Source organism: Blennius ocellaris, assembly GCF_963422515.1.
Source record: "Blennius ocellaris genome assembly, chromosome: 20".
In the NCBI taxonomy this organism is placed as follows: domain Eukaryota; kingdom Metazoa; phylum Chordata; class Actinopteri; order Blenniiformes; family Blenniidae; genus Blennius; species Blennius ocellaris.
In genome coordinates, this window is record NC_137669.1 from 16,907,336 (window position 1) to 16,929,938 (window position 22,603).

A 22,603-nucleotide genomic window follows, 5' to 3' on the forward strand; every position below is an offset into this window, starting at 1 on the left:
TGCATGTGTATATATATATAAGAGCTGCATTTGCAAGCTCTTAAAGCTGAAAGATGATATGGAAACCCTTTTGGTTGCAGTGACTTCATGTCTCGCTCAGACACAGTGTCTCTCTGTCTGTCTCATTCCCTACCTGGCAGTGCATCACGTCATGGTTAAAAGCTCACACTTATTTCTGCTGGTTTCCTCTCCGCCCGTATAGATGATTTGCAGCAGCTTGCAGACATGAATGCACACTTTTTTGCCAATCCCAAAAAACACAGACTCAGACAGCGGAAAGCACACTAAAAAGAAAATTTTCTTATAGACTTCTTTTTTTTTTTTTTTCCTTCCGTCCTTTGTTCTTTCTTGGTCTTCCTCTCATACATCCAAACACACACACACACACACACACCCACCCACAAATACACACACATCAATAGTCCATTAGGAGTGTGTTGCTTTCATTACCTCCAGCTAGGCCCTGAGACAGCCTTCAGAGTGAAGTACAGCGGAGCGGCGCTGGCCGCGATCGCACTATATAGAGGGAGAAGTGTGGTAATTGCCAGCTCTGTGTTCTCTCTATCCTGTGCGTCAGGTGGAAAGTATGAATCTGTGGTATCTGGGGACCACCCCTGCTGCGCTGCACCGCATCTCGCTACAACTGTCGGTCCCCCCACCGGGCACAAGTAATGGGGGGAAAACAGTGAGCTTATCGGCCTCAGAGAGTCTACTGCCACTCTCCCAATACACGCCATCATGGGAATTTAAAAGGAAAAAAAAAAAACAAGCAGAGAAAAACAGCGGCGGAGCACTTAAAGATGTACCCTTCTTACAAATCTCACTCTTCATGTCTTGCTTGTTACACAGCAGTAAATGCTGTTACTGGAGGGGAGCTTCTCTTTTGAAGAGTAATGTTTTATTTGTCTTGTTTCATTTTCCAGGAGGCACAAGAAAGGGTCGGATACCATCACATCTAAGAGATGCTGAAATATTTCCAAGTGAGAACCATTTCCCACATGTGACTGTCACATGATAGTATCATATAATAGTCAAAATAAAATGCTTTTGCTCCTGAAAAGAAGCTTGAACTAGTATCAAATGCTCGTTGAATGTCCCCTGGAAGTCACAAAGTGAAAGAAATTGGTGCAAATCCAGAAGAAAATAGCTTTGTGATGGATGGTGGTGCTGATAGTGCTCTTAACACTTATAATTAATCCATCATCTAGAACCGGCTCTGATTACCAATGCCTTAGTTATTGGCAATAACAGTGTCGTAAACAAAGTAGATGACCATCCATCTGTCTTCTCATCTTCTTTGTCATTGGCTGAATACATTACAAACACAATGTTAACTTTACTAAAATCAATTCCAACAATACTGACGTAAAGTCTCACTGAAGCAGGGCACAGATTAGCAACATTTTTAGGGAGTGTTTTTCTAAATCCAAACATTGTTGTTTTGTGAATCAATTACGGCATCAGAGCATTAAAAAAAACAAAAAAACAACCGAAGCTGGGATTGTATTTGAGGGTGCTCATTTTATAATTTTCTCCATCCTAACCGAGTGATTGTGAGAATTTGCCAGTTGCCATGTCACTTCAGGTTGGTGGATGACACATGCCAGAGAATTGTGCTCTACTTTTGCTTTAACAATAATTACAAGGTGACTTTCTCAATCTTGCATTCGGGCTATCGCCAGTTGTTTTCTTTCCCGTTCAGGACCAGCTTCTGATCTACCGCCACTATGCAGTCTTAGATCCACATGAGCAATAAAGATGCATCATATTCCAATGGCTGGAGGTGAACTTGTAACCAGTCGATGGAGTCGGTCATGCATCATGCAGATTTTATGTAAATAGATCCCATATAACCTACTACGAGGGGGAAGGAAAGGGAACTAAGAAAAGATGGATTTTGAGAAATCTAAACAAGTCTTGGTAAATAAAATGTCACAGATATGTTTAAAAATTAATCAAAAACAATGCCCTTCCATTTGGTCCTACGCAAGCCATTCATCAAAGAAAATGTATTATACCACAAAAGGCATCATTGCTTTAAGGCAAAATAAACAACGATGACTTATTTTCCCTTTGCTGCTGTTAATCATACCTGAGCTATAGAGTGTATAATGGTATTTGTCAATACGTGGCCTTTACCAGCCACCTAACATTTGTAGAGGTGCTGACTTGATGGCCTGTTTCGCCGCTGCAGCCTTTCATACGGCAGCGATGCAGCCACGGCAATACTAGCACAAGGTTTTCCCATTCACCGGGCCCCATCCTGATCCTCTTACACATAGACACGCAGATTTATGAATTACCTTGAGCTAGTCATATCTCTCTTTTAGCCCAAGACGTAATCTTGCCACAGATGCATCCAGATCAATTTTTCAGGATGTCTTATTTGCAGAGCGAGCAGCGGGCCGGCGCAGCAGGGGAGGTGGAGGGAGGGGTGTGTGTGTGTGTGTGTGTGTGTGTGTGTGTCTGGGGTGGGGGTGTACAGTCAGGGTGTATCCAATTTCAGGCAGCAAAGCAAATGGCCTTGGAGATCAAGGATTATACAGCAGGTTTCTAAGTCGAGCTAATATTGATTTGCCGTGCCCCTGGTGAACTCCAGGTTGTACCTTCTCCATGTAAGCTTTTAAATGCTGCTGCCTTAATGGCCCCCCCTCGTCTGCACGGTCCCTGATCTATAAGGCCGCAGCAGCTGACCCCTATAAATATGGCCTTTTGTTTTCTCATAGAAGAATGTAGTACTCCGTGGGCCAATAATTCAGTGGAACTGATTTTTCTGATTGTGTATGCTTTTCAGTTTACAGCTGGTGTTGCACCTGATGCTTCTGAATTTGTTTAAATGAGTGATTTACACACAAAAAAACAATTGTAAGCAGTTTTACCATCAGTGTTTCAAGGATTTTGGCACCCTACTGTTTTCCCTTTAATGCAAACTGGCAGATAAATAGCTGGCATAGCAGTATTTCACATAGCAAGGCGCATACATTAAGAAGACAACGCGTCTCTATTTTGACTCATTTAAACTATTATGTGACTGTCTCTTATTACGGCGCTCCAAAGTGATTGCCAGATATTCATACTGCCGCGGCAGTAAATTTGCCTCGTTGGATCGTCTCCACGATACAGCTGGTACTGATAAATGTCCGACCACCTATATGAAGACTTTTTCCCTCGAAGCTTTACATTTGAAATTCATATCCTTGGCTGTGCTGCGCTGTGAAAGCATTAATCATCCAGTTTTCATCACTTCTAATGCATTTTGATGTGCTGTCCCATACTGAGAAGTACTGTTGGCACCCCTCTGTGACTTCACAGTCTTCATCTCTTTCACTCGTCTGAGGCACAGAATTAAAAGTTTGCTATCCCGCCATTTAGCCATCTGCTCCACAACTTCTGCTTCCCTCCTCTGTTTTCTCTCTCTCTCTCTCTCTCCATTGCACATCCTTTCACACTTGTTCTGTCTCCCTTTCACACACATATATTGTAAAGCAGTGAATACCGTACAGCCACGTTTTTGAAGTTTGGTAATTGCTTTTTGGAAACACAAAGAAAAAGAAAAGCACATTACTTCAAAGTCTGATCATTTGACAATATCCCTGCCCCCTTCTCCGCGAATAGGAGAAAGAAAGAAACAGGCGAGGGGGTTGAGAAAGAGTGTTGGGATCTGGTTAAGTTGTCCAATAGGCCCATTATGAGGTAAAATCAACAGTGGGGGATTGTTGGATGTGTGCTCGTGAGGGGAAACCGTGTCCAAATCCCTTTAGTTCTTACAACCATCATAAACAAGAGTGGATTAGCCGGCAGCCCCCTGCTGGTCTAGTGAATGGATGAGAATGGGAAGTATGAGGGAGGCCGCTCCTCTCCAGCATTATCTAAATAACAGGCCGGGGAATTCAATAAGTACTGGCCTCATCAGACCTCATCAGCTCCCCCAATTAGGCTGCATATCATAGCGGCTGGCGGACGAGTTGCTGTTGGTGACAGATGAGAGCCAGTGTGGCAATGTGCGCTTCCCTTTGCAGCCGTGCTGTGCTGCCTGAAGTTCCTGGCATTTCTCAGGCAAAGGCATTTCTGTGTGTGTGTGTGAGTGTTTGGGAGAGGCGGGGCAATTGGGGAAGGGAGAACTGTGAGCACTGATGAATGTTATCAGTTTACCATCACTATTTACTTTGTTTCTCACCACTAATTTACAGCCTGTACTAATTGTCAGGCCCTTTTGCACTGTGCATCTGTCCTTGATGCTACATTGACGAGTCCCCAATAGCCGACCGAAACTTCACATAAGGACTTACCTTACCTTCACCACGCCGCTGTTTTGTGAATCCCAGAGATATCGATGCTGTGCATCGATATATCTCCCCTCCCACATTACCTCCCTGTGTTTCCCTAAGGGTCAGGACATGTGAAGAAAAAACACCGCTCTCCCACATCGATTGGGGCCCATTAATGCAAACCGAGAAAAACAAAGCCTTTCATCACGTCCGAGATGTTTAGGCAAGGACTTATTCAAAGTTGTTCTACACAGGTCAACCTTTCTCCCTGGTTATCACTCGGATATCGATGTCTCGGAGGGGCCGAAGCTACTGAAGCTGTTTATTTTTCACTGAAGAGGAATGTGTCTCAAACTAGTTTCACGTATTCTTGGTTTTTTATCTGTGAAAACAGAGAGAGAAAACAGCCGAGAACAGACATACTGAGTGACATATCTGTTCATTGTGATCGTTTTTGATCCCTTTTAAAATGCATTCAGTTGGTTGGTTGAAACTAAGTTTGATAAATGAGCTCACAAGAACAACTTTATGAGTGGGTTGCTTTATTGTTTGCATTCACCATGCAGTGTTGGACATGGACATAACTCTTATCAGCAACGTCTTGGCTAAAACACGAGTTAATTTGCTCGTCTTTTCCAAATGCATTGAAACTTAAAATCGATTTTAGATGTTGTAAATCACATTGTAAATGTATTAACTCCTCCCAGTATCTCCTAGACACACCTGATGTTCCTTATTTATGAAGGTAAATGCAATCCTCCCTGTGACCTGTTAGTATATCTGCTTCCATATTTACCTGCTGTCAAGTTTGCACATTTGCACAATTTCCAAAACGTTTCACATATTTAATATTGCCATTGTGTTTCATATGGCCTTGACTCGTCATTTAATGAATAGATCAAGAACATTTCCGTCAAGAGGCGACACTTTAAAATGATCTGCTTTCAGGTGTAATTTTTCAGGATATGCAATTTGCAGTTGTCCTCGAGGTTTAAGGAGCAGGATATAGTTTCTACCTGTGTATAGCCGTATATTAGTATTTGGCTCCTGTGGCTTGGGAATCAGCCAGATGTGCTGCAAGAAGTGTAAAATGGTTGTAAACAGAAACTTTCAGCTGCTAGCATGGGGCTGCAGACCTGTTGGTGAAGTTGAAGGTTCCCTCTACGAGGTTGACTTCTTGTGCTTTTGTTTCAACAATGTGAAAGCCAAACACAGGACTTGGTTTATGTTGATGGTTTACACTATATATTTCCTATAGGACTGGAAACTGTACCTTGACTGCGACTCTACACACATTTCAGGACACTTCAATCTCGCTGATCAAAGAGCTGCCAATACTGTGAGATTTCTTGCTAAGGTACTATCTGATTCTCTCGATGAGTTGGTGGAAAAAGTCTCAGTTCCACTAAAATATGACGGATATATAAGAAATATAGGAATATTTACTCATGTTGCACATTGTGCAGTTTCCTTGGAAAGCTGTGGATATATTCTGTAAGTGCAAAGAAGATGCCACTTTGTTGTCAGCAACTTTTTTGGGGGGGGTGGGGGGAAGACAGAGAAAAAATGTGTCAACGCTGCTTGAGAACAAAGAGAATACCTAAGAAATTAATGAAATGTGAGCCATGGGAACGTCTCAGACACCGTTTGAAGTTCAGACATCCATGGCTCTTTCAGACAAAGCACAAATGATGGAGATAACTGGACCTAACAAGGGCTTTATATTTCCATCAGACTTGACTTTTAACATCACAAAGGTGATTCCTTCTACTGACTTCATCTTCAGGGTTTATTATCACATATGCTTGCTTACATTGAGAATACCTATAGAGATTTCAGATACAGGAATACAGACCACATGCTCAATGTATAGTTAGTGTAATGATATACTAACTGATGTCATGTCACAATAAGTCAAGCATCAGTGAGTATTCCTAACATCCATTACTTTCATAACATACAACATTACTCTTTTTCTAATTTAGGATCACATTGGGTTGGACTTGATCCCAGCCAACCGGTTCAACACAATGGAAACAGACACTTACACTCACATTCAGCCAATTTCGAGCTGCAGAGATTAAGCTCAAATGCATGTTTTCAGACTGTGGGAGATAATCTGTGGCACCCAATGAACTCCCACACATGCAAAGGGATATGGAAACTCCACACTGAAAATACTGAATTGAACCGGAGATGTTCGCTGTGAGGTGAGAGTACTTACCACTACTCCACTTTGCAGAGGAAAAGAAGTTAAAAAAAAGACCAGATGTAACATAAAGCACATCCAAGTGAAAAGCTATTTACATTGCTGGAATGGAAGAGGATTATCTGTTGACAGTTGATACTTTTAACTCATTACTTTCAGTAATGACTCCTAAATCCTTCTGGTTGATAACAAGAAACCAAAAGTATTGATAACTTTCCAAAAATAGCAGAAGAAAACACAGCAGAAGAGAGGATATTGATGAGAGCAATAGATTTTTTGTGAAGGGGAATTGCAGAAAATAGTGCAGACCTTCCTGTGTGTGCGTGCGTGCGCGGCTGCTCTTTTTGAAAACGAAAGAGCAAAGAGAGCTGCACCTGCAGCTTCTATCAAACAGTGGAAAGCTCCTTTCAGCACTGCTTTAATTACAGTCACTGCAGCTCTGCTCGGCTCAGACGAGCCGGTCTCCACGCAGCCAACCAAATCCTCTCACACGTAGCCGCCTTCCTCTGCCACGGAGTCGCCTGATCCCTAATCAGAAGCGGTGCCACTCTTCATCGATCCCCAATCAGTTACAGTAAAGGGAACGCTATGGAATACCCCCCCCCCCCCCCCCCCCCCTCCACCCCATCCCCCCTTATTAGTCGGGTGCCCTGCTTTCATTGATCATAAATCAACGTCACTGGTAGCATTGATCGTCAATCACCCCCAGTGACACTATTGATCCGCCCGGTCCCTCAGCTACGGTCCTGCCCTCAGCCCTGGGCCCACATCGCAGCCTGGCTGTGCCGTATTGATCCTCCCTCAGATACAGTATTGAGGGTCTTTATTGATAATTCATTTATTGTGCTGTAATTTCATTTTCTTTCCTGTCCATGCTGTTGTTACTGGAAGCCCCTACGGTGGAAACCTAGTTAACAGGCGCGCTGCCTTTTGTGTGATTCACCATGCCACTCTAACGGATGTGGCGCCCCTGTTTTTCTCTCCCTCCGCTTGAATGTCATTATCAATTTGCAGAAAAGTTTGGCCTAAAGGTTAAACGTATCAGACTACTTAAACAAGATAATCTAAAGTTTGATTGCCAGGACCATCCGGCAAATCCTCTTATTTAGTAAAATACCAAACAATCACACTTTCTTTTGGGTTTCATAGCGAGGTAATGGTGGATGACTGTTTATAATGCACCGCGAATGTGAAACAGTGCAACTCTCTGAATGTCAAGCAGGGCGGTAGTGAAAAATACCCCGCTCAGCAAAACCTCGGCTTGATACATAAACCTAAATAATTTTTGCCGTAACGCTACAGGGAAGCTGTGTCGGGCTGAGCGAAGGGGCTAATATGCATTCAGGTTTTAGTGCTTCGTGTAAATAACAAAGCCTTCACAAGAAACTTCAACCACTCCCTACAGAACAAGAAAGTACATTGTAACTTTTAAAGCATGCTGTCGGAGCATAAAGGTGATTTAATCAGATGCCACAGACACTGAGATATATTTGCTGTGGCTGTGGTAGATGGGCAGTTGTGTTGAATTACAAAGTGCCCATCTGTATGATTCATCTCTATAGATGGGAGGTTTTCACGGGTCACCGGAGGCGTTGGCAGTGGTATAATACTCTGCTAACAGGGACAGAACAAGCTTCAGCGTCTGCCCACACAGGCAGTGACACAGACAGTAGAAGCACAAGTCAACCCCCACAGGCAGTCCAGCAACAGCCCCCCCCCCCCCCCAACGTGAGTCCGTCTGCCACAGCAGACCATTGAAGGATCGTTCAACCACCGAGAGCTGTGCACTAATGAAGACTCACTTCTTATTGTTAGATTCTCATCCAGTTTAATACTTTAATACTTTCGCTGCAGTCTTACCAGATTAATCAAAGTCGTATTTATGCTGCTTTTTGGATTAAATACAAGCCATTGGAGCTGTGCAGAGAAAACAATCTAGCACTGTGCTACACAGGAGTTCAATTTCTATTTACCTCAGAATATTGGATTTATTATGCAAGGAAGAAAACTTGAATTTGTAAAATCAGTTTTTAGAAAAAGACCACTGCAAGTTCTGCCATGTGATTTACGCTTCCAATTTCTAACAAAGACAAACTAAGGCCCCATTTGCGTGACATTTTCAGGTCAAATCAGAAAACTTTTGTTTTGTTCTGGTTGTCATTTTACACAACAATGCTGCTCGGAGCACAACGAAACTTTTTGAAAACAACTCTCAAAGTAGAACTTTGTGTTTTAATTTAAATTCTACACACCGTCTGAAAAATAACTGTGCTTTCATTCTTTGACTGTGAGTTGTCAGTGTTTGTATCTGTTATCTGCCATTTATTCCCAAGAAGAAGATGGTCAGAAAAGCAATTCACGCCATTCTGTGCTTCTGTAGCTCGATATTGAGCAACCAATGGCTCATTTGGAAAGTTACAAACTGCGAGTGCAGTTTGATCCAATGCACTCGCAAGAAACCTGAAGCTGATCCCAGCTGGTTCATCCAACACATATAAGAATGTTTTAGGATTTTGAGAGGCAATAATAAAATACTTTTCATATTAAATGTAACGATAAAAGCAGAAAAGTGTTATTTGTTACTTGTGATTTCCGCTTCTTGCCCACAGGTTTTACCAGCCTACCTTGGAAAAAAGTTGATAAACCAAGGGAAATCCCAGACATCAAAGTCAGGAAAATATTTATAGTGATTGGTAATAAATCAGTTAATACAATGTGGCATTTTTTAAACTTAAAGGTACATGGTTGGATCTTTAATTATGTTCCTGTGGCCGCTGTAGCTCTAATTTCAAATGCACTCTGCAGTCTGTACTTCTCGTAACCGTAACTCCAGGACTGTTTATGTTATCATAAAATTGTAAAACCACAACTCAGCACAGCATTAAAGTTCTGTGTCTAAATACTTGTTATATGGAGGACGTCCACGGTACAACCTTCAAATCCCAGTCGAGATACAACAGCGAGTCACTCATTTGTGACCATATCTTCTAAGTACTGTCAAACACAAAGTAATATGGAAGAACGTCCAGACATTGAAACTTTTTCCGGAAAAAAAATAGGCAGAATCTCACATTCAATGCACATCTTGACTGTTCCACAGCCACAGAATCAAAGAGGTGTGCAGCCATTTGAATCAATGTTAAACGTCCTTTATATCTCAAAGACCAAAATCCATCTGGCTCGCGAGTTTCGTCTGTGACATATTGGCTCACGTCGCCCGCCTCACATTGCGGTGTTTTCTTAGCAGAGATCGTATTTCAAATGCACTCTGCAAATAGTGTGTTCAGTCTCATGCTGTACTCTTACAATTTTGAGCCGACCACAATGCGGCCACTTGCACTGTAATTGCCAGCCAGGCCAGCTGTGTAAAGCGTCCAGCGATATTGAGAGCTACTGCAGAAACAAAGATGTTGGCAGAGTGCAGCGGCATGTGTGGCTTTAGCATGAGAAACATCTGCCACTGCCACTTAAACACTGCAGCTGATTGTAGGACCCTGCAGCAATCAGCTCTGCCGTTTTAGATGAATGTGGTAAAGACTGTCTAGCTTGTTTAAACCTTATTTCAATACATGGAAGCAGCATTATGAGCTATTCATTACAGTGAGCTATCACACATTCACACTCACATACTTCTGTCTGTACTCTTGTTTTCAGATATTTATTTACTCACCATAGCAACATTAACGTCGGGAGTGGCAAGCGGAATTAGCTGATTGGGCCAAAATGAAGTTCCCGTTTAACGGTCACCTCGGAGCTCGTCTCTCGGGAGCTGACTACCAGCTGGAAACCCGGCGCCTGCTTGGCGCCACGCTGCAATTGGTGCTCTCAAACTGAACCTAAGAGCAGATTAATTCGGTTCAGTACTTCAAGGCACAATTCCATTCAACCCAATGTTTTTATCTGCTCAAATAATTACGCCCTCCCGTGTTTTGAGCAGAATATTTTATATTAATCACTTCGATCATGGCACATTGATTTTTGCGTGTTCCCGGACAACAGCATTTTAAAAGAATTCCCCATTTCCAATAAGATGGTCTCAGTCAATTGTTGTCTGCGGTGTTAAGGACTAACAGAGTGCCAGACGCACGTGGAGCTCCTCTCATCCATCAGTTTTGTTTGTCTGAATTTGGTCTGGGATCAGTGCACTGCGGTGTATGATAGATAGATAGATAGATAGATAGATAGATAGATAGATAGATAGATAGATAGATAGATAGATAGACAGACAGGTAGGCATTGGGAGAGAAGCAGGCAGGAGATAACTGCGACAGAGAGAAATGCGATCGAGGGAGACGGACAGAGAGAGTGAGAGATGGATTAGCATGTCAGAGAGTCCCTACATAACATTACTCTTGTTAAGTGTGCAATAGCTCATCGATCAGGCTTCTACCGCCCGCATCCCGGGCTCTTCCCTCCATTTTCCTTCCCATAATCCATAATATCATCTCAGGTCTGATCCGCCTGGCGTGCTGCAGAAGCCCTCAGTGGAAAAGTCTGAGCAGGCGCTGATCAATAGCCATAGGGCTCCTGTAGCAGATGCAGAGTGAGAAGCAGGACATTGTTGACATCCTTCTCCCTGTGCTCGTCTCGCTCGGATAGATGAGCTACACAGTATGGATTGGGAGTGGGGTGGCGAGGAACTGGACTCTGCCTGTCACTTCTATCTTCAGTGAATCTCTCTTCCCTCTGTCGCTTTCTGTCACCGTATCCTTTTTTTTTTTTGTCTGTCTATGACACCGTGTCTGTCGTTCCATCTCTTGCCTCTCTTTGTGTTGCTTGCCACCATGCTCCCTCTTAGCGCCCGCTCCATTTATTGGGCCGTGTCATTGAGCCATGTGTGCCGTCCCTGTCAACAAAACGGCTGGCAGACTGTCTTCATTTCCATGCTGAAGGATGCGGGGCCAGCGTGGCAGTTGTGAGCGCTATCGACTGCGATCCGTCAAAAATCTCCCTGTGGGGAAGCCGCCGCCGATGCCCGCTTTCCTGGCTGGCAGCGATTCTGAATATGTGTGTTTGCTTTTGAAAATGGTGACATATAAGCAGCCCTGTTGTAAATTTCTTCCCAAAACCCTCTCAGTTTGGCAATCTAACTGTCATGTGTTTTTTTATATCTTTATTTCTAGAATATCATCCATCCCCTGCGTTCTTTCCCTCTTCGATCTTTGTGAGTCTGTCTGCGTTTCCTCCTCGTTCTCTTCCCTCCCACTCTTATTCTCTCTCTTTCCCATAAGACACAGCCTCCTCAGTCTGGGCAGGCAGGTCAAGCTGGCTGAAGGGAATCAGACAGTTGTTGATCCAATTAGAGATCCCCTCGAGCAGCGTCAGAGCACAGCAGAATTCCAATAAAATGCTGTCCACTTTCTTCCTCTTCCCATGTGCTACTCAAACATGTCCTAGCGGTAAAACACAGTGAGTCGTCAGAGGTGATCACGGGAAGTACAAGCCAAGAACCTGTAGGAACTTCGAGACCAAAGCTGTCATTGAGAAGTCAGAAACTTCCTCACACAGACGGACATATTTTGGTACAAGTGGGAGAACAGTTCCTTCTGTTTTCTCTCTGGAGTGCTTTAATGCTTTGGACACGCTGGGAGCAGTTTGACTCCAGACTTTGTGTGAGAGGCCTCTTTTGTAACTGTCTTGATGGTGAAAAGCCGGCTGTTTCGCCGAGCAAAACCTTTCACTCAGCGCCTCTGAAGCTCTGAGGACATTCCTGCATTGATTTCACCATTCAGGCCAAACAGATGTACAGTCCAATTCAGAGCGGCGAATGAATGCATGACACACTGAATGTGATGTGTTATGATACATGTGCTGATTTGCATTCATGGACCGAGCTGTTATTCAGCTGGGTTTGCAAGACCATCCCGGGGCACGCCAGCTCTTTTTGGCTACAAGATACCGGAGAGAAAGCATGCCACGCTTGCCAGCATATAGGAGACAAGTGGAAGAGCAGTAATTACTCGTGCACAGCGCTAATAAGTAAAACTTGCAACGAGCTTTGATTTCAATTGTAATTGCTGTTTTGTACAGAAGTACATCTGCATGCACTTATTGGTGCATTGTACTGGGTGCTAATGTGTCTATTGATGAGCAGAAAGCCATGACTATCTCTTCGGAGCCAAAAGCACAGTGAGGAGTGAGATTGAGCTGAAGCCGTGATGAAACGAAGCGCTGCCTTCAGACTCTCGCTAAATCCTCCCTTTTCTATGTGTATATGTGTGCACATGCCTCTTGGGCACGGCTGCGGTCACCTCTTCTTAAAGTGTTTACCAGTTCCTACGGCAACCCATTAAAAAAAAACAAAAAAAAACAATTAGGGGTTCCCATGGAGCACCTTGTTAGCGGCAGCTGTTGACCTCTGACCAAAAGTATCTTGTGTCTTTTTCCCATCATTAAATGTTCTTTTTTTTTTTTAAGTATCCTTTTACAACTCTTCTTGTGGAGCCAATGTATAATGTGTTGTACTTGGAGCCCGTGACCTAAAGACGCAGCATCAGCAAGCTTGAATGTGCAGTCAGTGGCCTAGTTTATTCTGGGCTGTGCCAGTGATGACGGTGTGTGGCGAAATGTCTAAGAAGGGGTTTTTTTTGTTTAGTTTTTTTATGCTGGCGGTCGTTTGTGCTGTATGTTTGAGGGCTACAGTGGGGTGAATTTGTTCACAGGGTGGGTGGGGTGGCGTTTGGAGGTTGGTGTTGGGCTTGACTCTAAAACAAACTGGCTAGTTTGCTGTGGGAACTGGGGATTTAGTCACAGGGGGAACGTCAGCGTGCTCTGTGTCAGATTCTCCAAATTTCTCCAATAGCTAATTATCTCCCCGAGTGCCAGAGGAGAGGTTTGGAAGAGCTTTTGTTGTTTTTCTTCTAGAGCATCTCGCTCACTTTTCCTTCCCAGCTACGTTTTCCTGGGCTGACTCTGAAAAAGTTTGGTCCCATTGTAGACCCTACAGGCGCATAAACAAGCTCACTTTTATTTGGTTTCTTTTCAAATATATTTGCGTGTGTTTGGCCCCATAGTATCCCTTTAGCCACATAGGCAAACACACACACACACACACACACACACAACGTGGTAAACTCCACAACTGTTTTCTCATTTGCATCGGAGACACCGACCGTAACTAGGAAGTAATTATCATCAGCTTCCGACAACCGTTACAGTACTGACGTGAGGAAATTAAAGCCATAAACAAATCACCTGGTTGGCTCATTAATGCCAAAGTCACATTTCATCAAGTTGAAAACTCCCGTGTCACGAGTTCCCGCCACTTTGAGCTCGCTTCGCAGCTGTCACCGTCTTGTCAGGCCCAACAGAAGCGCTTTCTCTTCTGACTTGTGATGCCGCAATATAATCGAGAACCCCCGGCACCTCTAGCATCTGGGAGCGGAGATTAAGCGGAGATTAAAGCATCAACAGTCCTCTCGGTGGGTGTCATTCTCTGGCGTGACGCGATGAAAGGTCCCGTTGCTCAGCCTCCTGCAGACAGCCCCATCATTGGCCGGTGTGGTCACAGAGCCACGGTGCCACGAGCTGCCAGGCCTGTAATGCGAACGCGATGACAGGAGAGCCGTCAGGTCCCCGCTAAGCCACCAGGTGCAGGGCAGCGCTGGTTCAGTGTTTGGACAAGCCCGCTGGTTTACTGTGTGCCGTACTAGTGCTGAACTGTACAGCTCGCTGAGGGAGCTCGTGTTTGATCCTCTACTCAAATCTTGCTCAGCCAATTCCGTTATCTCCTTCTCCATCTTCACCTTTTTTTTTTGTTCCTTTTTTTTTTTTTTAAACCCTTGTACTTGTGTTTGCACCAGTTTAGACAACTGTATCCCTTTCCAGTGCTCATACCCACAGTCAGCTTCTTAAGAGATTTCGATCTCGCTGACACACACTGAAAGAGGGGATGGACACTGAAGACCCGAGATCCCCAGCCAAGACAGCCACAACTTTCTCATGCTTGCTTCTTCCCTCCCTTCTTTTTCTAGGATCATCTTCTTTCAGATGTGTTTTTTTTTTTTTTTCTCTCCTATGCACTCACTCATCGCAAGTCCTCTGTCAGAACTCATTTTTGTCTCTTTCGGTGCTCACCTGCAGGCCGACTGTGAGAAAGTGCCCTTTGAGAAGTTATCTTTATAGCGACGTAGGTCATCGCAACACTTTCATCGACCTTTTATTGGTAATTATGCGCACAAAAGACTGTTGATAGGGAGACAGCTTTGATGAGGTCACACCACAGAGAGGCCTCTTTATTTTTTAAATTGGATTAGTAACAGTTCTTTCACATCATGCTTTCATGCAGCTGATGATAGACACTTGCCAGCTCTCAAGTGAGGGCATGTGTCAGTCCTTTGTCACGTTTGTCCTCACCGGCGAAAATCCTTACAGTGGCCCGAGTGTTCACACCACAAATCACCTAATTAATATCAAAATCAGCTCCGATTTGAACGGCGCAGCCCACTGCGGTGCTTGCACTGATGGATCCTGAATGGAAAAGGACATAAAATTTCAAATAGAAGAGGAGATGGCTGTTATAGTAAAACACACAGGGATTAGGCGTCAGGAACAGGAATGCCTTCTAGAAATAAGCTTTGGCTGACAGAGCAGTCCTGCATTACCATCTCAGAGGTATTTACAAGAGCGATTACTGTGATTATTATTTCAACAATACACTGCGATGCTCTTTCATGGGCTGCCAGCCTGTGCGGGGATAGGGAGGCCCTGCCAAACATCGCTGGTCTGGGAATTTGTTGAGGAGCTCCATAGGACGCTGAGAACAGAGCGGGAGAGGGGAACAAGAGAAAGAAAGAGAGTTATGGCGTAGAAGAACAGGGGGGAAAAAACACAGTTCAACAAGACTTGTCCTTCTGAGGGGTCACGCGATGCAGTGCTAACATGTTTGTTTGTTTTTCCTTGTCTATTTGCAGCTCCCACGGAGCCTTTGCTTTGCAAATTCGCCGACGGAGGGCAGAAGAAGCGCCAAAGCCAGAGCAAGTACCCACAGAATGGAAGGCCGTGGCACAGAGAAGGCGAGGTAAGAAGCTACATTGGCGATTAAATGAAAACAGCTCCTTGTAGCTGAAAACAATATTTGCCAAAGACTTGAAATCTGTTTTTTTCAAATTGTGTAGGCTTTATTCACATTCATCTTCAATCAGAGCAACAATCATATAATCATATCATTGAGACCAACTAATACTAAGTCCATTCAGTTAAAATTTAAAGTTAAAATTTAAAATTCTAATCTAATTTGACCAATTATGGTCTGTTATTCGGCTTTTCTGAGCAACCTGCTTACATTGTAACCCATGTTTAACCTGAAAACTGGTCACATATATTGGACATAAGCCCCATCTTTGATCTTTTCATGTCATTAACTTGTATAAAGTGAGAAGAGACAGGAGTTTGTATCCCTGAAACTTTGTATTCCACTTATGAACAAAGTTTTAAAGTGAGTTCTGTAAAAACAATTAAAACTCCATAATCACAGCACAAATCTGATTTTTGGAAACTGCTGCAAGACGCACTTCAAAGCTTCAGTAAAATACATGAAGGTAACTTTTGTCCAAAACATCTCCTTCAGTCGTAAAAGTTTCTACTATGAGTACAAAACAAACTGTACATTGACCTCATCTGAAATCATGTAGATTTTAGTTATCAAAAGGCAAAGATCAAATAAGAGCTTAATGCAATTTTACACATCTTATGTGAACACAGCCAATATCCATTAAGGACCTGAAACCTGCTTTCGACCCATATTAGTCATCTGACTTTCCCATTCCAGTGTGATGACGTTATTGGAAAAGGCGTTTGCCGTTGAGGTAATGGTATTTCTAGGAACAGCTCCCACCCCTGCGCACAGGGTCCCACGAGAAGTCAGCTACAACATCTGGCGTGATGTAAATCATTACTGCCTGTCATTTGTGTTTACTTTACAATACGGAGCCGTTAAAAAAAGAGAAGAAAAATACTGCAAATATTGATCAAACTGTCCCCGGATGTATATGCATCACCGAGCACATATTTCCACCACACATCACCAAAAGAGGGGAACCGGAAATTGGATGCAGTATGGTAACGTAAAGACAAGGTAAAAGTGTCTTAGTGGGCTACCTGTGCCGCTATACTGGGAAGGACACACAGAGGAGACGCAGGTAGAGGAGAGCATCAGACTGCGATATAGACGAGAGGACATATACACATGCACCTGCACACACACGTTCACTGGAGCTGACAGTTGTGCTGAAACGGCAAGGTGGAGGGAGACCAGCAGAGATGAAATGTTTGTCCTTCAGAAAACACATGCTCTGTGTGTGTGTGTGTTTGTGTGTGTGTGTGTGTGTGTGTTTGTGTGTGTGAGTGGTGGCGATGCAGCGGGTGTGTGTTTATCTATGAGTTGAGGAGCAATAGGTGGAGTGTTTCACACGCTCGGTGTATGAATGGTTCTGTGTCTGTCGATCATGTTCAGCAGGCCTTTAGCACCTATGAGCCGGCAAAATGTGTTTAACCTAAATCACATTGCTCCATCCCCCTGCAGGCCCACCACACAGTGACAGGGCCAGCTCAGTTGACTCCAGCTGAAGGGAGATGACAGCGTATATATATATATATATACCAGTGTAAGAGTTTATGCTGGTATGTTTCCAAGTGAAGGACAGGATGAGACATGAAATAGAAGGAAATACTCCTTTTTTGTTGGTTTTCTTTCTTTACGCCTATTCATCTCATTTATCACATTTATCTGTCTGGTTTCTATACACCTTTTTTCCAACTTAAGGTCATTTGGCGTTGCAGTCGATACCAGCTGGCTATTGGTGAACACCGACAATCACATTCACGCCTACAGCAAAATTAAAGGCACCAAATAACCTCAAATGCAGGTTTTTGGACTGTGGGAGTACTGGGAAGTATTTAAACTGAACACAGAAAGGATGCCCGTGAAGTGAAATTACTAACAACTCATAATGCAGGCATGCGCAACATCAAATTTGCAGATATTGGACATTGAACAGAGGTGTATAAATCTAAATGCCATCTTTATGCACTTCTGCACAGAAGAAAGATATCTTGTAAGAGTTGTACTCGACACTACTGGTCTCACACACACAAATGTACCCACTGGCGCTCAATAGGATTTCAGTTTTTCCCGTCACAAAAAAACGAAATTCAATTATAAGTTAACCTTCAAAAAACACAGATACACACTTATTGTGTCTTCGGAATAAATGTGATTAAAGTTTCAGTTTGCCCTGGACGATGCAAAGACGCGAATGCTGAAGGTTCAGCCTGAGTGGAAAAACAAGCTTCTATCCCAAAGACCGTTTAAATTCACAAAGGCGAGAGGGTAAAAGAGGAGAGAAATAACTGAGAGACGGGGAGCTTCTGGAGAGTGCAACCAGAGGCGAACTCTCACAGACACGCATGTTATTTCCAAGCTTGTTTACAGTTCAAGTTTTTTGCATCATTATTCAGGTCCTGGTACCTCGTCCGTGTAAATAAACACAGATATTTGCGTAGGTTTTCTGTCTTGGGACACGTTTAAACTAAAATCTCTCTCAAGTGTGAAGGTAGTTTTTCTCCATTTAAAGCTTTTCACATCACCGGACCCTTGTCTTCCCTCCGTCATGATCACGGCGTTTATTAGTCATGACGTGCCTGAGAGGCCAAGGTTCAGCAGCACCAGTTCAAGGCGATGTCTGTGAATGTAGCTCGACATGCGTCAGTGTGCCGTCATTTATTTATTTGTGTTTAGTGTAGCTATCCTTGAGAAATACGGGACCTTCGGCGAAAATGGGAATTTACGATGTTGCGTTGAGCTGCTGAGCATCACAAGCAAATATTTGACGTTGAATCTGCAATACTCGGTTTTAAAATATCCACAGTTTGACTCGAGTCTTGTAATTCTCTGAAAACCCCAATAATGGTAGTTATCTTACCGTGGGGTAACGAAACATTTCTGTTCAAGCTGAAACAGGCAGCATTTAAGGCCCTTCTTCATGAAGATCAAGGTTTAACTAATTTGTCAGATTCTACCAGAAAAGGTTTGTAATTTGACACCAGCTTCATTGATTCCGCGCAAACAAAAATCTAGTCATTGTTCTGCAGTAATTCCTAAATCATGCAGATCATGTCAATATTTGACATTGTTTATTAAAGACATTGCACTTTTTAATTGGGCTGAATTAAATTTTTGAAGACACTCAGTTCTGCTATTCCTACTTTCAGTGTTTCAGAAAACGTGCAGTTATTGAACAAGTTGTTTTAACTCATTTTTTTCTTCATTTTTGTGCTTTTTTTCCTTTTACCTGTTGCTTCCCGGGATGACGTAACGCTGAAGTAATGAAGTGAAAGCAAAGTCTGGAGCTGTAACGCTCCATCAAAGAAAATATGTTGACATACAGACGGATGCACGAAAACATACAGTTTATTCCAGTTCACTCAGAGTTTCATGTATGTATCCAAACATGCAATGAGAACATAATAGGTCCACTTGAAGAAACAAGATAGCGAATGAGGTTTAAATTGAATGGATGTTTCTAGAATTTGTTGCTGATTTATGGGCTCGACTGGAAATCTGCAGCATTGTAGGTGTTGCTTGAGATTACTGATGTTTGGCTCTTCTGTTTTTTATTGATGAGGTGTTTTCTGCACAGGGTCCATTTACACCTGGCTCTCATCTGGCCGGTCAGATCACCTCTCGATACGGCCTCGCTGTGCTTGTTGCATTCAGATTGCGCTGCGTTCTGCTTGGATTTACACTTACATTGTCAATAAAAAGAACATTAACTGTAATATGTCTTGCGCGCGTGTGTGTGCGTGCGTGCGTGCGTGTGTGCGTGCGTTTGCTCCTGTGGCCATTGATCAGCTGTGGGCAGGAGAGATGGGAGATAGGGATCACATGTTAGTCTGTTTATCAGAGCTGAAGCCATTCCTCACCTCGCTCCCGGTGTCAAGCAGATGAAAAGGACCAGCAGCCCCGTGCCCTCCATTAATCTTCCTCCTCCCTCCCCACACTGTATCTTACTCTGCGTGTATCTTCACCTCACCTTCACACTCTTCCTCCGTTACCGTCTTTTTCTTCCCGTCTTCGAGTGCCCGTGGTTTCTCCCCTCCCACACTTGGCCTCTCTGTCGCGTCTTCCGCTGCGTCTGAAGCCGTTCTGGATCCCACAGCAACATATGGAGAGGGAAAGAGCGAGTGACTCACGAGAGAGAGAGAGAGAGAGAGAGAGAGAGAGAGAGGGAGAAAGAGAGAGGCAGAGAGAAGGAACACATTGCATGATCAGTCAGGAGTTACAAGGGGTTGAGTGCTGCAGGGCGGCTGGCGGTGTGGATTGAGAAATATACGACAGATTTTCTCGTAAACTACCCAAAGTGGGAGTCGAGAAAGTCTCTCGCTGTCTCATGCTGATAAACATATTAGTCACTGCAGGGTTTTTTTTGTTTTTTATTTTTTCCGTAGTCGTACACACTTCAACGTGCACGCAGAGGCACAAGCATCATGGGTGCTCATTCCTTTTCTCTCTTCCCTTTCGCCTTACTCGCTCTCTTTCACCAGCGCACACACACACAGACACACACACACACACAAAGTTTCAAAGTCACACTTCTCAAGCACCGACTCCAGGGGAATGAGTGTAGAAGGGAAAAAAAAAAACATCCGGCTTTCCACTCTGTGTGAACACCTGACAGATGTCCGTGTGCATGCGTGCGTGCGTGTGTGTGCGTGTGTGTGTGTGTGTGTGCGTGCGTGTGTGTGGCCACAGTGCAGAAGAAAAAACTGTGAACAAATGTTTGTGAATCATTGAAGCCTAAAAGTACCAAAAGGGCGCGTGTGTGCGTTTGTGTGTCTTTATAGTTGCTAACAGAGTCGTCTTCACCTGTTTTATGAACCGTGTTAAACAGAATCAGAATCATACAGGATGAAAGAGTGACACTTAAAAAAAAAAAACCTGCTTTATTGCCTTGATAAAATACATTTACTTTTGCAATAAGAGGATGAATTTCATTTTGTAAACCCGAGAGCACAGTTGAAAAGATATTAATGCAAAATAATTCTTCACAACTTGCTGAACTTGAAATGATGATTGACTACAAGGAGATGCGACTGAGTCACACTCCGTGGCGTTTCCATAATTTGAGATTCAGCTGTCACCACACTACATTCGGGCATTTTAGCACATCTACAGTAGAGAACATTTATATTTTGGCGAGGCACAACTATCCTCTCTCTTAAAATCCGTCACTTCTGGGAAGAAATCATCTGTTAAATTCTCATATTTACAGAGCAATGTGAGCGGAAGCATGCAGAATGAACCAAAAAGCCGCTTCAGCCTTTGAAAGTTGGGCTTATGGCAACTCCAAGCTTTGTTCACAGCGTCTGCACAGTATATCATTTTTTTATTTTTTTATTTTTTCTGGTCTTGGATCACGCTCAGAGAAACAAATTCTCCGTGTCTTTTCCTTTCCTCCTCGTCGTGACAGAGCCAAAAGCTGACTGCATCAGTAATCACTCACTGGCGATGTTGGGGTCTCCGGGTCAGGAGCTTCTCTGCTGTGGAATTCATCAGCACATAGAAACCAAGGGCACGCCACTTTGGGGAGTCATCAAACTCACTAGACAGCTGGCCATGTCTGCCACTGCTATTGCTGCACATGTGAACATACGCGCGCGCGCACACACACACACACACACACACACACACACACACACACACACACACACACACACACACACACAGTGCTTGTGAATAAACAGAAATGGATGTTCAGTCACACCGACTGGAAACGAAGATAGAAAGTAATAAATAGCTAAGATTTTACGTGAAATATTTTTGAAAGCCTTTTTTTAAGTCGTTATACAAATTCTCACACACACACACACACACACACACACACACACACACACACACACACACACAGTGCTTGTGAATACAGAGAAATGGATGTTCATTCACACCGACTGGAAATGAATATAGAAAGTAATAAATAGCTAAGCTTTTACGTGAAATATTTTTGAAAGCCATTTTTTAAGTCGTTATACAAATTCACACACACACACACACACACACACACACACACACACACACACACACACACACACACACACACACACACACACACACACACACACACACACACACACACACACACACCTCGAGCAGGGGCTTAATCATTCAGTTATGATTGTCTGTTTTTGCTCTCTCAAGAGTTTGGTCCAGGCTCACTGATCCCCTGCCTCCTCTGAGCCACTATTCCCTGAACTGTATAGCTCAGTGTAGGTAGCCCTCGGATGGGGTGGGTGGTGGGGGGGGGGCGGCAATGTTGAAGAAGGGGAGGTGAGGGAGTAAAGAAAAGGAAGGGCAAGAAAAGACTGGGTGTGTGTGTGTGTGTGTGTGTGTGTGTGTGTGTGTGTGTGTGTGTGTGTGTGTGTGTGTGTGTGTGTGTGTGTGTGTGCGTGTGCGTGTGCGTGTGTGTGTGTGGCACGCTGATGAAATCTGCCGTCCTCAGCAGCCTCCCGTTAAAAGAAATCGGATTAGCTCTCCTCTGGGAGAGAACCTTCAGGAATGCAGATGAAGGTTTTGCGGCGCACAGGTTTCTCTCCTGAACTCGAGGAGAGTCCGCATGCACACACGCACACACACACACACACACACACACACACACACACACACACACACACACACACACACACACACACACACACACACACACACCGTCGCGCCAGACAAGCCACTCAGTTTTCTGCTCACTCCCTTCTTTCTCTCCAAAGGGCATTTCTTCATTTCCTCTCATTCATAAAAACATGATTGTGCGTGATTGAAATAGAAAGGGGGGCGTCTTCAATACTAATTCACTTTGTCCTATTGACTAAGCTCTCTCCCACATTGGCTTTGTCACTTGTCAGTTTTTCCAATTTGAAATGAGTTGATTTGGATTTGATTTAATTTATTTTGAGCAAACGGAATCAGTGCCTAAATCACATTATTTCCCCAAGTACAATAAAAGTACAGAAAATTATCTCTGTGACATTGGTGCAAGAATATATTGACAGCTTTCACAGTCACATACGTATCGCACCAGCACAGGTGAAAACTGAAAACACGGTGACTTTACAAGGCTGAGTAGCTGGAATTACTGCA

The 22,603-nt window shown here is 43.7% G+C and overlaps 1 protein-coding gene across 3 annotated transcripts in view; it reads left to right on the plus strand.

The window, feature by feature from the left end:
• The window catches only part of LOC308144829 (RNA-binding motif, single-stranded-interacting protein 3), a gene marked incomplete at its 3' end in the record, with an annotated part of 293,608 nt that overhangs the window by 233,563 nt on the left and 37,442 nt on the right, over nucleotides 1-22,603 (plus strand). For all 3 annotated transcript variants that reach the window (XM_080516066.1, XM_080516068.1, XM_080516067.1), the window contains one exon: nucleotides 15,390-15,496. In XM_080516066.1, the coding sequence (XP_080372192.1) occupies nucleotides 15,390-15,496 (107 nt within the window). The remainder of the gene's footprint in view (nucleotides 1-15,389; nucleotides 15,497-22,603) is intronic.